The sequence below is a fragment of the Ambystoma mexicanum genome, chromosome 3p (genome assembly GCF_040938575.1).
Source record: "Ambystoma mexicanum isolate Mex_15411 chromosome 3p, UKY_AmexF1_1, whole genome shotgun sequence".
Classification (NCBI taxonomy): Eukaryota; Metazoa; Chordata; class Amphibia; order Caudata; family Ambystomatidae; genus Ambystoma; species Ambystoma mexicanum.
Window position 1 is genome coordinate 765,701,820 of NC_090925.1, and position 20,274 is coordinate 765,722,093.

Sequence of the window (20,274 nt, forward strand, 5' to 3'; positions counted from 1 at the left end):
AGTTTATGATATCATCCAAACTTGATTGCTTCAAAACAGGTTAGCTCTTAAAGACAAAACCGAACCAATGGTGGTTGGCTCATCAAAGATAATTCAAAAGTTAGACCCACTCCAACTGCTTTTCCATTGCAGACTGCAAAATTGAGGTTCAGAGCAAAGTTAAAACTCGGGGCATTATTCTGGACCGGAACCCGAATACGAGGTCACAGATTAGTGGTTTGGTTCAACATTTACCTACTACATCAATTTGGCCTTGTATTTCACAAAATAACGCACAGACAATTGCTCAAGCTATAATCGACTAAAAAAAATCGATTATTGTTGCATTCTGCTTATTGCCAGCTTGCAAGCAGAGTGTGATCACTTTCAGGCGATACAAAACAGCACGGTCAAGATGGTCACTGGACTGAAATGGAGTGACCATGTCTCAGATTCAAGGCGAGGTCTGAATTGGCTGCCAGTAAGGGCCAGAATTCAGTTTTGGCTACTTCTGATTGCACAAAAATGCTGATTGGAACTTATGGCGTCTACTTGAGGGATGGGCTGGTTAGAAAACAATGCGAGAGCCTTAAGATCAAATGACAAGAATCAACTAATGACCCCCCCCACGCTGTAATTCTAACAAAGCTCTTACGGGATCATTTGTTAACGCCGCCCAAGGAGCATGGAATGTCCTCCCAGATTTTAGGGACAAAGTCAATTAAAATATTCCAAAATAAATAAACACTTTTTCTGCTATATATACACGCCCCCCCCCCCCCAGCAACAGCCTCTTTTCATAATGTCCCATGGAAATAATGTGAATGTAATTTTCCCCCACTAGCGTTAGGAGTTGCTCTTTTTGTTAGTCTTTATCAGCTCCCGTAACCCTCGGGTCATTGGAGCGCAATACACAATTCATATACAATACAGGGGAAGTTGCCAAAAATTTACAATAATGGATGGAATACATGATCTTTCTAGGCATAATTTTGCAAGCTGCCATTTGGTTATAATATTGTTTTAAAACTACCTCCGGCTGTGAGATGGTACTGCTGGGGAAGGTTTACGTCGATCTGCTGGAGAGTAGCTCAGGGATCGGGAATCACGCAGTGAATCAATCGGCTTCCGTGGACTTCGAGACCTGCCAAGTAGAAACAGTGGTGCCATTAAAGGAAAACCTAGACATTTTCACTGTGTACTACCAGAATGCATCCCCCCCCCCCAATATCTTGCTTAAGGTAGATAGTATTGGATTACCCGGAAGTTTACCAGCTCCCAGGGGTGCCTCTCAGGCAGCCCATTTTGTCCTATGGTGATTTTTATGATAGTAACCACATTACTCAGGTTTCAGGGAGTAGGTTGATGCTGGCTATAATTTAATTTTGGCTTCACCGAAGGTGCAAGCTATTTTATAGCATTGGTAGTACAATGTACAATTTCTTTTCTCTTAAATCCTGCTCTTCTAGTCTGCTTTTGGGTTGCCTATGTTCAGGGTGACCACGGGGTAGGCCTAAAATGGGTGTTCTGACCATCTGGGCTCTTTGTGAGACCCCAAATGAAGCCTTGATATGGGTCTTAACTGGTTTAGGCCAGTATAGGTCTCTGCTCTATCCTTCACTCTTTGGCGTTGGCTTTGGCTCAGTAGCAGTTCTAGTGACCAATCAATAGGGTTGGTCAACTGATACTTTGATCCAAGCCCCCTTCAGTAACTGGCTGGCTGGCCTTTGGCCAGCCCCTTTTGCAAGGGTATTTAGTCTTTGCACCGCCCTGCTTCTCTCCCTCGACGTTTTGTTCCCGCAACTTTCAGGCGACATGTCTGTTGACCTGCTGAAGAAGTTTTCCTGCGCATCCCGCAGTTGTCATTTCTAAAGCCCCTACCTTGCCAAACGTTGCAGGTTCGGTGGTTTGGTGTTAAGACTGGATTTCTGAACCTTGGCCTGGTGAACAGATGCTTAGGAAGCCTACCTAGTTCTAGTGAACAGGGGAACTGCTGGAGCTTAGCCAAACCAATCAGGGTAGCATGAGAGTGGTCAAGGCTGTCTCAAGAGACGGCAGTGTGGTCAGGGGACCACAAAAAGCCCACACAATGCAGCAGTCAAGGATTAAGTACAAACAGACCCTATTAATGACCGAAAACAATATGAAAAGGACTAGCAGGCAGTAATAGCCCACAACACTAAATAATAGAATACATATATACTGTTTGTTTATGTCAAATCAATTCCCACCCAAAATACCTGAAAGGGAAGTAATTAGATGTAGCACTCGCAGTCCACATAAATAGCAACTTTAACTAATAACATGCAACATTAAGTTGATTGGGGCCGTGTGTCCAAATGTTCCAAGTTTCCAAGAGTTTTTAGGGAGTGGGGAAAAGGGATGTGGGTGTGGGTCCTCTGGTTGTGAATGTCAGATGAAGACTCTTACTGGTGAGTAAGACTGTTTCTAGCTTTCGGAGGGCTCTCTGCAACAGGTATTGCCAAAGCCAAACGGTAAAATTATTCAAAATGTCAGGGGTAGGGTAGCAGGTAAGTACCAATGTAACTGATCCCCTACCCAATTTTTCTACAGACTTGGCAGGCTGTTGGGACGTCACAGGTAGGTTATTCTGCCATTGTTTCCAGTCAAAGAAGCCCAGGAGACAGTGCTTAATTTGTAAAATAAAATATAAGTGCCAGGGCCCAAAAATTCTTGGCTCACGAATGCCGTCCCCGCCGCCGCCATGGCACCAGCGGCCCGGCTCAGTGCTTGATCGGCCCACCACCAGCCCATCACACTGCTGCTGCTCCATGTTACATCTTTGGCGCTGCAGCAACTGCTGGCACGAGATAGTTGGAAGGAACACATATATCTTTGTTCATTACCCAACTACTTTTATTTCATGTCTTAAATCACTGAAAGTACCGTGGGGTTAACTAGATTTTTCAGTTTGCAATTATCTTGCATTCTGGGAGTTCTAGTTTACCATTAAAGCCACAATCATATTTTTGCCTGAACATGTTGCTATACGTATTTGCATGGTGTCACGTGGCTTTATTATGCAATTTGTGTTTTTTGTAAGTAAACCATATAAGACATTATTACTGTACAGTGTAGTCCTTGAAATCCAACTAATTGAGCCAATTTTTGTGATCCTGGTCAGAACCCTTCTCCCCTCGACACCACCCCCACCCCACCATCCTGGCCAACTCTCCGACTAGCCCATCTCCAGCCATGTCAGCTCTCCAGTCTGCCCACCTCTTTCTATGGAACCAAGCCTGGATGGCTCCTAAAGCCGACACCATCTACTGCTCACCAATTGTGCAAATTGCAATCAAATTCCAGAAGTGATCCAGGCTTGCTGTGTTAACAGGGGACCTATGGAATATGTAAAACATTGCTGACAGTACTACTACAGTTACCAATTCGCTGGTATCCGAGGAAGAGTACAGAGTGTGCCCTTATTGAATTAAGGTATATTTGAAATCATATTCAAAGGGAAAGTTAAGAAAATCACACTAAGAGAATTAGAAGTATTGACCTATTTTACACACGGAAGTAAAATTAGTGAAACTGTTTTCCCAGGCAACAATCTTTGCACATAAAGATGAAGAAAATTCTTTGTGTGTTAGTGCACACTAACAGGCTGCCAGCAAAATGTCATACGCGTGTTTTTTACAGCTACTACACAGCCGCTTTCCCAAGTTTAGAAAGTCTAATTTACAATAATATAATGAAAGGAGATGCATTAATTCATCAGAGAGCGAGCAGAAATGCAGATCAATGTACTTGAAACATATACTGTGTATTATCTAAAATGGCCATGCAGATGGTATGCATAGAAAACACGAGACAAAATAATGCAGGCAGCACACACGGATGGCCGCCAAAATCATAGTATGAAACCAAAAAGAACCACTAGTTCCACAATTACGATTTCAGATAACTGATGTGGCCATGCAGGGCCTCCTCTCCCTCTCACCACATCTCCATGGTAGAGGGAGTGATAGAGAGAAATATATTGCTGTGTTATAAAATTGCTGACTAGCAAAACGGGGCAGTTGCTGGGGGCCTCCCTGAGGCTCATGGCCTCTTTCAACTGAAAAGTTGAAAGGCCCTGATGCCGTCTCTGCTCTTGACACATCAAATATTTCAAAAAGTAACTAATTAAACCTGCCTAACCCCAAGGGAAGGGACAGCCGCAAGGGCTCCGGGAAATAAAGCTTGTAAGGCAAGCCTCAGAACAAAAGTAATATAAAGATAAATATATTGTCATGTTATAAGACTGCTAAATTGCAACATGGGGCAGTTGTTGGGGGCCTCCCTGAATCGCAGCTTGGCTTTTTGGCGGTTTTTCTCCGGTCCCTATGGTGCCTCCTACCCTCCTTTCATCTTTCTTATCCCTCTGGTTGTTTCTCCTGTCCCCTATGTGCCCAGTCTTCCTTTCATAATTCTCATCCACCTGCCTGTCCCCTTCTCCCCTCACTGCCTCCTTCCCTTCCTTTAACTTTTACCATGCGTTGCCTGACTTTCGGATGTATTCTCTTCCCCCCTCTCTCTCTCTCAAGGCTTCTCTTGTCCCCATCCTCGCTGAAACTGCCTTCCTACCGACCCCTTGCTTACCTCTCTCTCGCCCCTCTCCCACTCTCCCTCATGTGCTCTCCTTACCAGCTCAAGATCGCATTGCTCTGTTTTTTTCAGTCGAGCTTTTCCTGCTGGGAAAGTGTACAGCACCGCTTTGCTTCAATTTGCATTTTCGCGCCACATTTTCAAGGCAGGGGATCACACTTCTCACTTTAGGAGCAAAACTTCAGTGCCGCTTGGAACTTGCACATAATAGTGAATTGCCATTAGTTAATTGGTAGTATAATGCAATCATTTTGAAATGTGGGGCAAACGGTCCATTTTACAGCACATTAGCTGCAGAATGCACAAACTCAAACTGGCTCGATTATATTAGTGGGCGATTGCTGAAAGAATATGAAGCACAAAGCAGTGCCTGCATTACGCTCCCAGTGAAGGTCATAGAAATAAATCAAAAGATTACAACACAGACTGCTTTGTAACTTCTCACCTCCCGAAAGACTCACCTCGCTTTCAATCGAATCACAGCACAGCACACTGTGCTGAGAAAACATGAAACCCCCAGTGCTCAGTCTCTGCATCTCCAAAATGTGCGTTTAAATAACGGAAGGCAAGCCTATCCAGCACTACTGAGCGTAGACAGACACTGGGCTTTCTGCAAGTGCCACACATGTGTGTGCACTCAGAATTATAGTAAGAGTTGTCAGTCAAATAAATGATGTCCAACACTCACCCACTAGCTGAAATTGCACAGGTTTAACTCTCTTGCATTCTGCAGCTCTGTCTTGAGTTCTGCAGCTACTGGCTCAGTGCCATGTCTCGCTCTGAGGCATCTGAGCTGGGCTGCCTCCTGACCAGTGGCGGCTGGCTACTTTGAAATGTGGTGGGGCGTACATTTCTCCTGGCGAATTAGTGAGCGAGCCCAACCCACATGAAGAGTGGTGCGGGGGGTCACAACCTCCCCCCCCCCCCCCCCCCCGAGAAAATATTTGAAAAATGGCTTCCAAAATGTACAATTTACTGTTCAAACCCACAGAAAAAGGACACAAAAATAATTAGGTTTTACATACTAATGGTGGTACATTATTCTTACGTGTGCAAGTGTGATGGTGTATTTTACAGCAGCTTGTATTGAGAATAGCTGGTACTATGGTGTAGGCATATCTAGTAATGATAGAAAAATATAATTTTGTAACTCTGTTACTGGCTTTCAAATGCAGCAAAAGAAATTCTTAAGTCAATGCACTGCACATAAATAGAAACCTCATGTGCCTACAGCACCCATCCCAAACAAAGCCTGCAATCCACAGCCTCAAATACAAATACGGCATTTGTATTTGAGGCTGTGGATTGCTAGGTATTTGAAATACCCAACACACGGCCCAAACAGAAGATTGCATTTCAGCAGAGCCAACGCAGCCCTCCAATCGCCCGGTGGCATTTTACAATGCTTAGAAGCGTGAAGAACCTGACATGGAGCGCAGCGCTATATAACAATGTGACGTTACATATTAAGTTGTCAGCTGAGCTGAAGGTCTGAAGAAAACCTTGTGAAAGGGAAAACCCAGTACAGGTGGGTGCACTGTGAAGTCCAGATGGGTTTAATATTCCACGGTGTTCAAATTTCAATAACAGGGCGCCTTAAGGTGGTTTGCAGCTCTCCGAGACACTACACGCATACAAGAAACAAGAGCTGATTGAAGAACAGCAAGGATCGGTGCGCAGGGATGTGAGACATAAGAGCCGATATGAGCACTCATGTACTTGAACTGTTTTCTCTTTGAATACCCAATTATTGTCTCGTGCAGCGTCAATTGTTCGAGTGATGTCTACTTGAACAAATCACCCCGTAACCTCAAGCACTTTTGATTTGATTCTGCCATCTTTTGCCAGGAATCAAAGGCGGCCTTACAAGGACTGCGACTGATTTGTGTTCTTGCTTATCATGCTAATTCCCTGAAAATCACCCCTTTTATCCTTTTGCCCGATTATTGCTCTTAGAAAGACTGAGGATTGCTGGAGCTCAAACAGGCCAGTTAATGTTATCACGCATTGTCCAGAGCCAATACTCCAAGCATGCCATACAACATTCCAAATCCCACGGGATCCACCATGTTGCCAACATTTAGCACGTTTTTCCTTTATATATAAGGGATGGGCCAGTCATATCGAGTCACATCTATTCCAACTGCTAAAACACTCGCAAATGGCCCATTCTACCGCCACGCCTTCCACTAGCTGGCTTCCTCAGAAAGGGTATATTAAATATAATGCTATGTATGCACATCACTTGAGGGAATTATAATGTGAAGCCTGTATGATTAATTAATATGCAACTACAAACTAGTACGCATTGTATAAAATAGATAAGCACATCACTAAATTAATTCATAAAACCATTTCAGATTTTAAGGTTTGTATTTTAAATGCGTGCGTGCATCAAGGGGCTGCATGTTAATCACTAGTTATTTGGCTATTGTATTTCACTGGAAATTGGCCTTTTCTTTATTGCTAAAAGGGCAATTTTAATTGACCTTTTGGTCTACATGCGACTGATGAATAAATTGGCATGTATTACAGGAAAATACACATTAAAGAAATCACCTTAACATTTAATTTTTAAGACCATGATATGTATTGTGTCAAGGCGGGTCTCCGGGTTAAGGCGAGAAGAACAAGTTACTTCTTACCTTGTAACGTTCTTTCGACGGGATGTTCCTCCGACGTATTCCTCATTTTAGATATCTCCTTCCAGCTCTGCTGGCCTCGGAAATTTTTTTCTCCAGAGGGCGCTGCGCGTCGACGTCCCTCGACAGCCGCCATATCGACGTCAACGTCATCCTGCCTATAAAGGCCGCGGCAGCGTCCGTTGCTCAGTTCCGTTTTGTAGCCCACAATAATACTTTCTGGACTAGACTAATCACCCTGAAGGAGCGTAAACTGCAACAACAAGGGAAGTAGAACTGCGGGGATGAATGGGAGGGTCGATGAGGAATACATCGGAGGAACATCCCGTCGAAAGAACGTTACAAGGTAAGAATTAACTTGTTCTTCGAAGGGATTGTGCCTCCGACGTATTCCTCATCTTAGATAGGCTCCCATAGCAGTATTCTATTATTGGAGGAGGGAGTACTGACTTCACACTGTCTTCTATTGATGAATAGAATGCAGTACAGCCCTTCCAAACCTAGTCTCTTGACTGGAGGAGGAATCCAAATTGTAAAATCGTGTAAAGGTATGGACAGACGACCATGTAGCGGCCGCACAGATGTCTTTAACCGGCACGCCTCTTTTGAGGGCCGATGAAGCTGCAATACCTCTGGTCGAATGAGCCCTAAGGTTTTGAGGGGGCTCTTTCCCTGCCAGTTTATAACATTCCAGAATGGCTAGAATGATCCATCTGGAAATGGTCTGCTTAGCTATTGGTAACCCCAGCTTGTGACCTGTGTAACCTACAAACAGCTGGTCTGCCTGTCTTATCCTGGCTAGTCTACTGATGTAAAAACTTAAAGCCCTTCTAGGGTCTAGCCTGTGTAACCTCTCTTCCTCTTTCCCCGGATGAGGAGGAGGATAGAAAGATGGTAGGGTAATCTGAGTCATATGGAATTCAGAAACCACCTTTGGGAGGAAATTAGGCTTCACTTGCAGGACAACTTTGTCTTTGTGAAATATTGTGCGAGGGGGTTTACAAGAAAGAGCTTGTAATTCGCTCACCCTTCTAGCAGATGTAAGTGCTATTAATAAAACAGTTTTAAGGGTAAGGAATCTTAACGAACAAGAATGGAGTGGTTCGAAAGGTGTGCCCATCAGGAAAGTTAGTACTAAGTTTAAATCCCATAGGGGAACTTGGAATGGTTTTGGGGGATAAACATTGGTTAACCCCTTTAGAAACTGTATTACCAAGGGTAACTTGAAATAGGATGGTACTTCCGCAGTGCGCTTAAAGATGGTTAGCGCTGCGAGATAGCCCTTAATGGTGCCAACTTGAGGGCCTGAATTCGCCAAATATAGAAGGAAGGACAAAACCATTGGTGTACCACATGAAAAGGGGTCCATATCCTGTTCTGTACACCAGCTGCAAAATCTGTTCCAACGGCAGCGGTATAAAGACTTTGTTGCTGGCCTCCTTGCCGAAAGTAACACCTCCATAACATCATCAGGGAGGTCCCAATCCTTGTACCTCAACCTTTCAGAAGCCAAGCGTGAAGGTTGAGGGTTTTGATGTCTGGATGGAGAACCTGACCTCCCTTCTGTGAGAGTAGGTTCTCTCTGAGTGGAAGTTGAATTGGAGGGCAGATGGACAAGTCTAGAAGGTCTGGGTACCACGTTCTCCTGGCCCAATCCGGGACAATTAGGATCATGCTTCTCCGGAATCTTCTCAACCTCCTGATCATTTGAGGAATGACAGGGACCGGTGGGACCGCGTACAGAAGCGGAAACTCCCAGTCCACTATGAACGCGTCTCCCAGAGCTCCTCTCGGGGGAAATTCCCTTGAGCAGAACAGATCGCATTTCCTATTGACGCTGGTGGCGAACAGATCCACCTGAGGGGTTCCCCAAAGGGCGAAGATCTCTTGAAGGACTTCCTGAGCTAGTTCCCACTCGTGGGAGACTGTGCTCTGCCTGCTCAGAGCATCCGCTGTCAAGTTCTTCTCTCCGGCTAGGTGAACTGCCCATAGAGAGATTCCTTCTTGGATTGCCCAAAACCAGAGCTGCATCGCCTCTCTGCACAGGGGTAGTGATCCTACGCCGCCTCTTTTGTTGAGGTAATGCATGGCCACTGTGTTGTCCGTCATTATCAGGACGTTTTTCCCTTGTACAGCTGGCAGGAACGTCTTCAGCGCAAGTCTGATGGCTCTCAGCTCTAACAGGTTGATATGTAGTCTGGACTCCGATGGAGACCAACGACCGCTGATGGTCAAGTCGTTGGCGTGGGCTCCCCACCCCGTGAGTGAGGCATCCGTGAATACTGTTATCTCCGGCCAGGGTTGCCAAAACTGTTCTCCTTTCAGAATGTTCTCCTGACAGGCCCACCACTGAAGGTCTCGAGCCACCCTGTCGGGAACCTGAAGAAGATCCGTCATTCTCCCTGAGAATTGTGACCACTGAGTCCTCAGTGCCCACTGGAGGGAACTCATTCTCAGGTGAGCCTCTGGCACTAGGAAAATGCAGGATGCCATGAGGCCTAGCAACCTCAAAAAGTCGAAGGCTGGGAGACGTTGGGCATCTTGGAACTTGGTAACCATCTGTAGAATATCTTGAGCCCTCACCTCTGGTGGCGAGGCTTTTCCCAGGGAAGTGTCCAGGATCGCTCCTATGAACTGGAGTCTCTGTGATGATATCATTTGTGACTTCTTTAAATTGAGGGAGAAGCCCAGTTTGTGAAGTGAGTGGCACACGTGATTTAGCTGGATCTGAGCTTGTTCCGAAGAGACAGCCCTGATCAACCAATCGTCTAGGTAGGGGTAGACGTGAATCCCTTCCCTCCTTAGACTTGCCGCCACTACCGACATTAACTTGGTGAAGACCCTCGGGGCGGAGGTCAGCCCAAATGGCAGCACTCGAAATTGATAGTGAGAGTTGCCAATTGCGAACCTCAGGTATTTCCTGTGTTTGAGATGGATAGGCACATGGAAATAAGCATCCTGAAGGTCCAGAGATACCAATCAGTCCTGGAACTGAAGGGCCTGGAGGATCTGAGAAAGAGTGACCATCTTGAATTTGTCTTTCCTGAGGAATTAGTTCAATTCTCGCAAGTCCAAGATGGGTCTCAGTCCTCAGTCTTTCTTTGGAATGAGAAAGTAAGGGGAGTACCAGCCCTTGTTCCTCTCCGCTACAGGTACCGGTTCTATGGCACCTTTCTCTAGCAGGTCGAACATTTCCTGCAAGAGGAGCGGATCTGGAGCTGAGAGCTGATCCCCGGTGGATGACTCTGAGGTATGGGTAGGAGAGGCAGGCAGTAACCTTGGGCAACTGTTTCCAATGCCCAAGCATCTGACGTGATAGCCTACCATTCCGCCAGATGTTGAGTCAACCTGCCTCCTACAGGTGTCCTGTGAGGGAAGTCCTCAGAGTGGTTTTGGGGCGGCTGATGCGGATGCCGATGGTAAAGAGGCACCTGCTGTTGCTGCGGCTTTTGAATATCTACCCCGTCCACCTCGGGTAGTTCTTCTTTGTCCCCTTTGAGCCGGACGTCCTCTACCTCTTCCAAATGCAGAGTAGAAGCGAAAGGACTTGCCCCTCGCAGAGGTTCCTGTGGGACGAAAAGGTGTGACGGATTGCAGCGCCTAGGGATTTTGCTGCTGCTTTTGAAGTTTGCAGTTTCTCTAAACTGTCATCCGCCTTTTTTCCGAACAAAGAAGAGCCACGAATGGCATGTTCAAGAGCCTGGCTTGCACATCAGGGGCAAAACCAGACTTTCTCAACCAAGCGAATCTCCTGGTTGTTGTACTTGCCGCCATTGCTCTGCTGATACTGTCAGCCGAATCAATGCTCGTCTGGAGGGATTCGCACATAGCGTCTTTACCGTCCTGTATGATATTCAGGAACGCCTCCCTCTCTTCTCCCTCCGGGATGCAGTCAGCCGCTGTAGAAGCACACTCCCAAAGTGTATGGCTGAATCTAGCAAGGGTGCAAGTAGCATTAACAGATTTTAACGCCATGCTACATGCCGAAAAAACTTTCTTTGCCATAGCATCATATTTTTTATCGTCCCTGTCCTGTGGGACGGTAGGATAAGCCGTCTTGACATCGGTAGAAGATGCTGCCTGTACCACCAGACTTTCTGGGGATGGGTGTTTAGACAAAAACTCCGGGTCTGTAGAGGATACCCTATATTTTGTAGACCGTTTTTTATTTACTGCCGAGACGACATCTGGGGTTTCCCAGTTTGTCATAATCTTCCTCTGAAGAGCTTTATGAAAAGGCACCACAGGATCCTCCTGTGGGCCTTTGTCAAGAATATCTGTGAGGTCATCTTGTTGGAAAGATTGTGAAGGTGCAGACCACCCCATAAACTCTGTGATCCTGGCCATTAAGGCTCTATAGGGGGTTTCAGCATGCTCCCCGGGTCTGGCCTAGCAAACTCCACCTCAGGGGAAGTGTCTAACCCACCTGCCTCATGTAAGGAATCATGAAGATCCTTTAACCTGCGTTCTTCAGAGGAAATATCCTCTCTAATTGGGGTTACAGGTCCCTGCAACTCAAATGTGTCTTCCTGTTCAGACAATTCACCCTCTTCCATAATTGAGGACATAGTTCTCAATTGTTCTGAACTCATAAAGGGTGTAAATCCCATTTCCAAGGCAGAGGGTGCCGAACTTGTCATAATTGGCCTCGAAAACGTCAATGTCGTCGACGCCGAAGGCTTCGAGCGTGGCGTCGAAAACAAAGGCGGAGGCCTCGATGACCTCGACAGAATTGGAATTCTACTCGACAATCTCGAAGCCATCGTCATCGAGGACCTGGGGATAGTCACTGGGTGTGTCGTGACCGTGACTTTTCTTGGCGTCGACGCCGAAGCTGGCGTCGAGTCGACAGACCCGTGTGTCGAAGGTCCCTTCGACAACGGCGTCGAAGACACCGACCTCGGCGTCGACGGAACCTTCGTCGACGACATCTTCGTGGAAGGTGTGGAGGTCATAGAACTAATCGAGGGTTCGAGACGCGCTCGAGAGGTTTCCTTCGCCAGGTAATGCGACTCGTGGCGTTTTTGACCTTCGGGTCTTTCGACCAGAGCATCGCTCTCGGCAGTCTTCGAGGGGGTCGAAGCCGCTTTCTCGAAGACGCTCATATTTTTGCAGAATTCCTCCCATTCAGCCCGGGAACTATGTTTCGTGGGGCAAGGGATTCTTTTTGGTGAAACAGGAAGAGGAACACAGAGAAGGAGATCTTCGACGTCTCCTCTTCGAGTGCTTTGATCTCGAGGAGTGATGGGACCCACTCCGAGACCTGGAACGCGAATGGTGACGAGGAGACGAATGTCTCGACTTCGTCGACGAAGAAGACGCTTTAAAAGTCTTACCTTTCTCCAGCTTCCCCCTACGCTCCTGCAGGGCCTTAGCTGTCACGGACATACAGTCCTCGCACTCCGAACCATGGTGTTCAGCTCCCAAACACCACAGACAAACTCTGTGAGGGTCAGTCAGCGACATCTTTTTCCCACAATCTCGGCATTCTTTGAAGCCGGATCGAGGAGTTGTCGGTTCCGACGAAGAAGCCATTGAGTCCGGATCGAATAACTCGAGGTAAATAGATTTAACCTGACAAAAACGGAGCAACGGTATTCCGAGGCACTGAGTAAGCGCGGAAAAACGGAACTGAGCAAAAGACGCTGCACGCGGCCTTTATAGGCAGGATGAAATCGACGTCGACGCGCAGCGCCCTCTGGAGAAAATTTTTTCCAAGGCCAGCAGAGATGGAAGGAGATATCTAAGATGAGGAATACGTCGGAGGACACAATCCCTTCGAATGATGCGTTTCTATGCCTCTGTCTAGTTGCGCACACTGTTGTGGTCAAAAGGATAACACCATCTGCAAACCTATACGGCATGTTCCCCCGCTCCCCACAAACCTAACCCAGCACCGTTTGCACGACCTCCAGCCTGATCTGAAAGAGGGGGACTAACCCCTCTCATTCAGATAAGACTGGAGGTCGTGCAAATGGCAGGGGTGCGCCTTAACGCAGGCGCGGCAATATATCAACACTTTGGGCATGGGAGTAAAGGTGCCAGACCATCGATGGCGTCGACATGGGGAACTAGGCCCTGTATACCCCAGGGCACAGCACCAGGACGGTCTGAGTGGGAGCACTGTCCTGGGGAATGGCGGGCTGTGGGCAGAAACATTTAGAACTTTAACTATGCCCGGCCCCTGCATTCCCCAGGGCAGGGCTCCAGAGGAAGACCAAGACGGTCCTGGGCTGGGAGCACTGTCCGGGGGAATGAAGGCCGGGTGGGCATCAGGTTAAGTTAGCTCACACTTACTTACCGGAGGCAGAGGTAGGCCGTCTGACATGGACCCTGCTCTGCTTTTCTCTTCTCTGGTCTGGGTCAGCAGCTTGATGGCGTCACCACACGCTTGCGCCCAGCCACACAGTCATGAATGTCATTGGCTAAGAAGCAGCCAATGGCATTCCAGTATAACCTGTTGCTGTGCCGATTGCCAAGGAGGTCCTGACAGGTGCGCTGTTTGCGCACAGAATACTGGCATCTACATTGCCATGGTGTTACGTAGAGTGCGTGGAGCTATAAGCTCCACGCACTCTACAGTGGAAAAAAAATGCGTAAAAGGCGGCGCCCCCCCGCCCTATGTAAGCGGCCGCCACTTCTCCTGACTGGCGCCACGCTGGCTGGAGCACTGCCAGCAGAGCCTCATCTAATGGTGTGCATTCATCACAGATAGTTAATACTTAATTGTTAGGTTTCTTTGATGAATTCCCCCATCTCTGTGCACCACTGCACAGTAAGCCATGTTTAAGTGCAGCTGCAGAGAGTGCCAGTGCCGATAAAACAGTGCTGGTGTTGGCCACCGACAAACACTGGCACAAATTAAGCACTGCCAGGAGCTGCAGGTGCAAGAAGAGTTCCGGACTTGTCCAGGAGCTGTGTGCAATCTCTTCTCGTGGGACAATGCAGCAGGCACTGGTGCAGGAATCAGGATCATGGACTTGAAGCAGGAAAGCGGGTTTCAGAGACTGTTGGGCAAGATTGTATGCAGTACTCTTTGGGTGCACTACAACAACCCTGACCACCTGGCAATAGGAACCAACCTCTGGCATAAGTCTGTACTACACAGGTTGGTAGAGTGTTGAGCAGCCAGGTTTATCTCGAGGGGTCAATGTGAGCTGTAGGGGAGTTCCACAGAGATTTACAATAAACTTTCACACAGGTTTCTTGAATAAACAATTATTAATTTATATGTCAGTTAGAACAAGCCGCCTTCAGAAGGGAGCAACATAAAGCAACACACAAATACATTCCAAAAATATACACTCTTAAGTTTCTAAATCAGTAAGTACCCTTTTGGGATGGCCCACAAATACAACCTACACCCTCAAGTGACTTCAGCAGCTAGGGTGCTGGCAAAGTTATTTTATCACTGTTACATTTAGAATAGCTTAGGAACAGGTCAAAGGAAAAGGTTATCAGACCACACATATTCTTAAGCAGGAAAATACTTTCAGATCCCCCAATAAGAGTTATTCAGTGGAACAGGCTAAGCCAAAGTTAATGGGCAAATGTCTATATGAGCTGAAGCACTTCTTCGCATGTAAGCAAGAAAAGTCTTTGCACAATGTTTTAGAAGTCTGAAGAAAAAGAATCATCAATGTACGGTCACATGCTGTTAGACGTGACGGGTAGAAGATACAAGAAACTATACAACATGAGTTAAGTTCTCTCAGACTTTACAGTACCTTTGGATTGAAGAAACAGGTGCAGCAGATTACTTCTGTTCCTGTGCAGCTCTGCAGATCTCACCGTTCCTAGGGACAAGAGGGATGACTTCTGGAGACTCCAGTACTGCAATGGGACGGTCACCGCTCGCAACCAGCAATCTTCAAACACGAGCCTGTTCGGCGTTTCAGCTCCTGCTTCCTGGGAGCCCGGAGGATCTTCCTGGAGCTCTTGGCCAGCTTTAAAAGCAACGCACACGAACAGGTGTTCGTCTCCCCTGGCCATTCGGTTTGCAGCAGCAACTCTGGGACTACAACCAGCTCCGAGTGGATAGCCGGTTCCACCAACTCAAAAGGGAGACGTCATCCTTTCAGGAGCTTCTCAGTCGATACGAATTTGGAGAATCAGCACAACAGCAGTGCTTCACCGGGCAAACAATCAGTCCAGGAGTTGCAGCAGGCGTCCTCAAGTTCTTCTTCGGATTCCTTCGTCCAGTGGTTGACTCTGCCTTCCAAGCCAAAAAGCATTGCCTTTTATTCAGTTCTCTCCCAATCATTCCAGCCTAGCAGTCAGTCACCCAGCAGTGTGGCTGTCCTTGCCGGACAGTCAGCCGGCCAATCACCACAGAGTGCATTGGGGTCTCCTAGGAGTCTAAGCGCTGGGAGTTTTTGGCACCTCCCTCACTTCCTGCCCCCCGCCAGACACCCTGGAGCCAGCGGGGGGCTTCACTCTTGAAGCCCGCCAAAGACTAAACGAACAAAGGGACCAAACTTGGTTTGGCGCGCAAAGTAAATCTCAAAAAAGACCTTTCCACAATGAAATGGTGAAGAAAGAATACAGGGACCTGATTAAACAAAGGGGGCTCAGACGCCATCTTGAAAAACATAGCTCCTGCGATTTAACGCTACCGGTGTTCACGGTCGGGAAAAATCATGGCAGTTCGTTGTAAAACCACTGCCACCAGCCATTGAGAGGAAAAGGTAGCATTTGACTACTACATGTGTTTCTAGTTACAGGGGATACTAGGTAACTCCTCCAGCACTTTTATTGTAAGATAGGGTGTGCTGGGTGTAGGAATTTACAGTGACTAGTAAAGTCAATTTCACTTTACTTACTCTGGGAAACAGTAGTTTATACCAGAGAAGGTATTTAAACTTTGGCAAAGCCTGTAAATGTTTCCCTGTGCCACTGCACTGAGGGTGCTGTGTGACACATGAAAAGGTGATGCCTATGGATTTTCCTAAAACTCCATAACCAAAGAAAACACAAGAGTAAAACACACAGAATTAAAAAGTTCAAAGTCCCAAAGTTTAGAAAAAGAGTTGGAGGGCTCCAAGATGGGAGGAATTGGCACATTTATAAGAATTCTCCCCAACACTGACACCATGTAAAAGATGCCGCCTATGGAGTTTTTCAGACTCCACAACCAAAAAACAGTGTACAAAATCACATTAAAATACAAGAGAGTGGAGGAAAAGAGTCTCACTCCCGAGGTTAAAAAAAATCAAGACCTCAAAATCCAGCGAAGTTGCTGGGGGTCTTTAAGGTAGAGGGAATTAGCACATTTGAGAATTCTCCCTAACACATGGATTCACATGTTCATAAATAAAGAATAAATAGCAGTACAGACATATTCAACCACGGGAGTTGGCAAGGCTCAACAGAAGCAATTATTCTTCCCTCCTTACCAGGCTCATCTTCAATAGATCAGGTTGCGTAGGTTGGCCGACTCTTGACTCCTCCCTGGAATCCCTGTCGACGTAGTAGAATTTCGTGTAGGTGTGTGTAGACCTCCACGTAACAGCCCTGTAGATGTCCAGCAGGCGCACACCAGACAGGAAGGCCGCTGTTGCAGCAATCGCTCTGGTAGAATGGGCTCTTGGACAGCAGGCATCTGTCAGTTTGCCAACTGGTGACAATGAGTGATGCAGCTGGACAGCCACCTGGAGATTGAAGCCTTGGACAAGGCCTTCCCATGGTTCACAGGACCAAAGTTCACAAAAAGCTGATAAGTCTTCCAAAAACTTTTTGTGCGGGCCACATAAAACTTCAGCTCTCGAACCACATCCAGCGAGTGCAAAGTCCCTTCAGCCGGCGACGATAAAAACACAGGTAACACCAAGGGTTCTCGAAGATGAAATTCCGACGGAACTTTGGGCATGAAGGAGGGGTGAGTCTGCAGCACCACCCTTGTCTCGTGGAAAGTCAAGTAAAGCTTCTTGCAGGACAGGGCCTGGATTTCACTTACTCTAATGGTAGAGGTGATGGCCACGAGGAAAGACATCTTAAAAGACAGGAACTTGAGTGGAGCTTGATGCATCTGCTCGAATGGGGCCCCACAAGCCTAGTTAGGACCATGTTGAGTTCCCAAGCCGGGGCAGGGTCCTTCACCGGAGGGAACGAGTGGGACAGTCCTTTGATGAATTCCTTCACTAGGCGGTGCGACCCATGAGAAAACTGTCCCAAAGACCTGCTGTAGCAGGAGATGGCCGCCAGCTGCACCTTTATGGAGGCGTGCGCCAGCCCGGTCTAAGCCAACAATAATAAGGAAGGACCGTGGGGGGCTGTTACCATCAGAGGGTTAATCTTCTGTGACCAGCACCAAGTCGCAAAACGCTTCCATTTGTGTCCATAGCAGGTTGTCCACTTGATCCTGCCGCTGCTCCCTGCTGAGGGAGTCGGCGACAGTGTTTCTGAACCCAGCCAGGTGAACAGTAATGAGGAACGGATCTGTGTGATTTTTCCGTCAGTGACGGAAAAGTTTGCCTGGGAAATGTAGCACGACCAAAGGTTCGTACATTTCCCAATGCGAAAAAACACTGCAAATCTCTACATACCCACAACACACCCCCAACATATACAAACCCTATTTACCTTTTCTTCACGCAGTGTCCCTGCGGCGCCAGTTCCCTTTCACTTCTGTGATAGGGACCCTGCGCACTGGTTACAGTTTTTTGTTCCCCTCTGTTGTGCTGCGGGGCTGTCCCCCGCAACACTCCACTCACTATACCACACAAGATAGTGAGTGGGGTGTTGCGGGGTGGGGGACACCCTGCAACCCTGCAGCCCCCGTTTTTTTTTTTACTTACCTACAATGCATACCACCAAAGATTCAAACTTTTGGTGTTCGGACCTTTGGCGGTATGCATTTTCGGATTTATTGTACAAGCCTTTTTTCGGTCCGATCGTACAATTCCCGAGGAACATCCCCTGGGCGACGACCCAGTGCCACAACTCCTGCGGCTCTCTGGAGTGTGCTGGGGATCTAGTGCCCCACCCTGCTTCTGTATGTAAAACCATGTGGTGGTATTATCCATGAAGACCCTCACCACTTTGGTCTTAAGGAACAGAAGAAACGACTCAAGGTCCCAAAACACAGCCTGTAGTTTTAGGACATTGATGTGTAGCGCCTTCTCCTCCAGCAACCACCCAGTGTGTGCTCCCCACCCCTCCAGGGAAGCGTCTGTCGTGACCGTCTCTTGGTATGGGGGCTCTGGAAATCTGTGCCTCAGGCGATTTTTTTTTTTGGGAGCACACGCCTCACCTTATAGCTAGACTGAACTCGTCGAGCATGATCCTGTTGTTGAAGCGTCCAGACACATGGATCCAACTGGAGTTCAGGAATTCTTGGAGTGGCCGCATACGCAACCTACAGAGCCCGACCAGGTAAATGCACGACGATAAACTGAGCAGCGACTTGATGGTCCTCATCGTGGCGATCCTCAGTGCCAACAGCCTTTTTTCTTGGCCCAAAATGGCCGCGATCCTCTCCTCCGACAGAGCCAGCAGACAGGACACTGCTGAGCCTGGACCCCAAAAACAGCACGTTCTGCGATGGAGTCAAGCAGGACTTTGCATAGTTCACCGAGAACCCCACATCCACCAGCAGCCAGACGGTCCTCTCCGTGTGATCGACGGCGATGTCCTTTGACTTGGCCCCGTTGAGCCAGTCGTCGAGGTATGTGTACACTTTAATTCCCTGTAGTCGCAGGTGGGCTGCCACCGGAGTCAGGCACTTCGTAAAGACTCTGGGCGCCGACTTCAGTCCAAAGGGAAGAGAATTGAACTAGTAGGGCTTCCCTTGTACGACAAAGTGCAGGAACTTGCAATATTTTACGTGAATGAGGAAGTACACGTCCTCCAGATCCAACGATACCAAAGTCTCCCACCTCCAGCTGGCCAAGCACGTGCTGCAACATGACCATCTTGAAATTTTGGGACTTGATTAAGTTGAGTTGTCCTAGATCGAGAATGGGCCTCCAGCTTCCGGTCTTCTTTATAACCAGAAAGTATCTTGAATAAACCCCTGAGACACTTCGGAACCAGCTCTGTCGCCCCTTTTCCTAACATGGCCCGGACCTCCAGCAACTGAGGCATGGGTTGTTCCTGTGAGGCCACTGGTGGTATTGGCGGACACTTTCGTTGATACTCAAAAGTGTGACCGTAGGCGAGAGCGCCCAGCACCCATCAATTGGTGGAGACGTTTTCCCCACACGCTGACTAAGTTTGCCAGTGGTCTTCCCACTGGAGTGCAGGGGTGGGGGACAGAAGTCTTGGCCGGTCCTGCTTTGAGGCCGGTGCACCACCTTGGTAGCTTTGACAATGCCTCCGAAGGCCTTGAACGACCCCTGTAGGCTTCGTGGGTCATGCAATGGGAGAGTTGGCGGTAAGAGGACGATCCACTGCCGAAAATTCTTCAAAGATCTCCCTGACTTCGCTCATGAGAGACGAAAAGACGGACCTGTTGCAGCATGCCCAGGGCACGGGCGGTCTCGTCTCTGCGTCGGCCTTAATGGCTTGAAGAGATTAGTCATCTGCCTTGCCGAAAAGATTGTCCCAGTCGAACGGCATGTCAAGGACCCTTGTCTGGACCTCTTGTCTCAAGTTGGTGGCCTTCAGCCAGCCACGACGTCAGAGGCAAACCCTCCTTCATGTGGTGGAAACCTGTGTACCCAATTACCCAGACCCACGGTGATGGCGTGATTCGACGTCACCTCTCCCTTCCTGAGGAATCTCCATTGCCTCAACCTGCTTGTCCTCTGGGAGGAAATCCAGGATCGGAGCCATCTTGTACCATAACTCCCAGTCGTACCTGGCCAGGATCGCCAAGGTGTTGGCCGGCATGACCTTCGTCGGAGCAGAGTAGATTACTTTCCATCCCACAGTGTCCAATTTCTTCCCCTCGCCATCCAGGGGAACAGAGATTGAAGATGATGGGTTGGCCAACTTCTTCCTTGCCGCAGCCAAGACTACATAGTCCGGCGATGGTTGCGACCGCAGACATTTGGGCGCAGACACTGACACTCAATATATCTTTTCCAGTCAGTGCCAAGGA

The 20,274-nt window shown here is 47.9% G+C and overlaps 1 protein-coding gene across 2 annotated transcripts in view; it reads right to left on the minus strand.

Moving 5' to 3' along the window:
- The window catches only part of LOC138580836 (serine/arginine repetitive matrix protein 2-like), a 1,087,536-nt gene that overhangs the window by 132,579 nt on the left and 934,683 nt on the right, over positions 1 to 20,274 (minus strand). For both annotated transcript variants that reach the window (XM_069651699.1, XM_069651698.1), the window contains exon 12: positions 1,013 to 1,123. In XM_069651699.1, coding sequence (XP_069507800.1) covers positions 1,013 to 1,123 — 111 coding nt within the window. The remainder of the gene's footprint in view (positions 1 to 1,012; positions 1,124 to 20,274) is intronic.